The 2,245-nt window shown below is 47.3% G+C and overlaps 1 protein-coding gene across 1 annotated transcript; it reads left to right on the top strand.

Moving 5' to 3' along the window:
• Positions 1–1,219: 1,219 nt before the first annotated feature.
• On the top strand, positions 1,220–1,499 carry PPTG_24927 (hypothetical protein; the record flags this gene model as incomplete). Its single annotated transcript, XM_008918929.1, has 2 exons — positions 1,220–1,300; positions 1,359–1,499. The coding sequence occupies 2 exons, from the start codon at positions 1,220–1,222 to the stop codon at positions 1,497–1,499; spliced, it is 222 nt and encodes a 73-aa protein (XP_008917177.1).
• Positions 1,500–2,245: the final 746 nt, after the last annotated feature.

Below are 2,245 nucleotides of genomic sequence, written 5' to 3'. Positions count from 1 at the left end.
GGTACAATTGACTTGGGCGGGTGTGATGTATACCACACTTGAGATCGCCATCGGTTTGGCCAGGTTTGACGTGGACCACACCAAGATCGCCATAATGCGTGGTAGTCGATCTTGATTGATTGGAACTGATAGCGCCCAGTCTCGGAATATTCTGAATCTGCTTCACCACAGAAACGTGTTCATTCTGCGATAAGAAACCGCACTGGTGCTGGCAAGGTCGAAGAGCAGGTTGCTGTGGCTCACAATCCCGCAGTCGCAGCCCTCGAATTGAACCGCGAACGCCAACATTTCGAAGTGTTCATGGTTACTCAGCATATAACGACGGATCTGGGCGAGAATGCTGTGACCACAGAAGTCACATATAGAGACGGGAACGGGAGCGCAAACGAAGGTGATGATAAAAATGAGGAGCTGACAGACGCAGAAATTATCGAGCAAGAGGTATGAATGTTGCGTTAGCTCTGATCTCTGTTTCACGAGGGATTCCATATCATCTTCTTTTCCCATAACAAGAGGAGTAGAAAGTATTCTTTTCCAGAAAAGAGAGCGTAGCTTCTAAACGTTTAAATGTCTTTGGTCTGAAAAGAACGCGTTAAAAACGTTTAAAACAGCGTTATTTTTTCATCATAGAAAACGTACCAATCCTTAAGCTTCAGAACAGTTTGTATGGTATTTGTAGAATGCTGTGCGGTTTGCATTTTGAAAAAAACAAACCCTACTAATCGGTTTGAAAAGGGTGATAAAGTCCATTCAGTAACATGTGACAAGTTTCCGCTACGAAGTGAAATCCTTTTGTTGAAAGCCACCCCTCGCGGCGACAATGTTACTGAATTTTGTAGCTACAACATCGCCAGTGTATCACCACGGCGCTCATTAAGTCCGCGCTGCGGCTACAAAATGCATAATACGCTGTAATATACAAATACAAGGCGTCTTATTTTTGTTTAACTCCCCGGTATTAAACATGTGGCGGGGCATCAAACTGCTTCAACTAGAACATGTAATAGGAACACCGGACCACGAACCAATGTACGTGGAGCATGAACGCGAGCAGATGCTTTCAGAAAGACGTAAATTTGAAAAAAACCGTAATCAGACCCACGGCGCAGCAACATTTATTTTTAACGCCACCCGCCTACGTCATTTTCGGTCCCAGAAACCCGTCAGGGGGGGGGGGGGCATGGGAAAGCCAAACGGAAATTCCCGTACAGTCAACAGCATGGTCGATATTAGAGGACCGTGCGCGTACGATCGCTGCGAGGCTCTGGCTGACGAGGAGCTGGTCGTGGAGCCCTGCACGGTGTGTTAGAAGGGTGTTCATCATTTCTGCTCTAACATTTTACTCGACGGCGGGCTAGAAGCACGTGTGTGCTCTATTACCTGCCGTGATCCGTGTTCGAAGACGCCAGCTCAAGCAGGGGGATCCATTTGAGCCAATCCGATCAGAAACTACCTCCGGGGCAACAAAGCACAAAACGCTCTACAGAGAGCAAACCTAACGTGGGATCTAAGAGGGCAAAGCAAGTACGTGGTAGACGATCGAAAACAGCAAGGGATACTGTCAGAGCACCATCAACAGCCATCACGTCTAAGAATGATCGAAATACCAGGCCCACACCGCATTGTCAATCTCGTAAGGAGCGAGTCCTTGTCGTTCAGTATTTTAAACCACAAGCAAGCGGTGGGATTGCACTGATCAATGTCAATCCGCAAGAACATGAAGATGCGCCCGCAATTCGGTGTGAAGGAATTGAGAACAAGCGTCGTGTTAGCCCTAAGAACTCCGAGAGGCTTGACATGCGATTCAGTGCCTCAGATGATGATGCAGCTCTCTCCCAGAACGAACATGCTGTGGTATTTCGGGGTTATACTGAAGCCGCAAGCGAAAGCAATGATGAAGATGAAAGGGGTGAGCTGAAATGGTCCGAGGATACTGCGCAAGCGAAAACCCAACAAAAAAGCACCAAAACGTCAGACAGCAAGAAGCCCAACAAGACGACGAAGATTTTTTTTTCACGCAAGAGGCTGATCTAGCGCTTTGAAGAAGATGCTAAACCTCGAACCTTACGCTGCTGGCCATGGAAAACAGGCATAGCGTTACCACCAAGTCACTGGCAACTTGAGCGAACATCTCAAGGTGAAATTGAACGATCGTACGATGAAGGAACGGTTGAAATTGCTAGTCGCTGATTTCAAAAGCGAAGACCAGTCTTGCCGAAAGAAGTTTGGGGTTTCTGAGACGTAC

The sequence above is a fragment of the Phytophthora parasitica genome (assembly GCF_000247585.1).
Source record: "Phytophthora parasitica INRA-310 unplaced genomic scaffold supercont2.379, whole genome shotgun sequence".
NCBI classification, from domain to species: Eukaryota; Oomycota; class Peronosporomycetes; order Peronosporales; family Peronosporaceae; genus Phytophthora; species Phytophthora nicotianae.
This window is presented reverse-complemented; position numbering and strand designations above follow the sequence as displayed.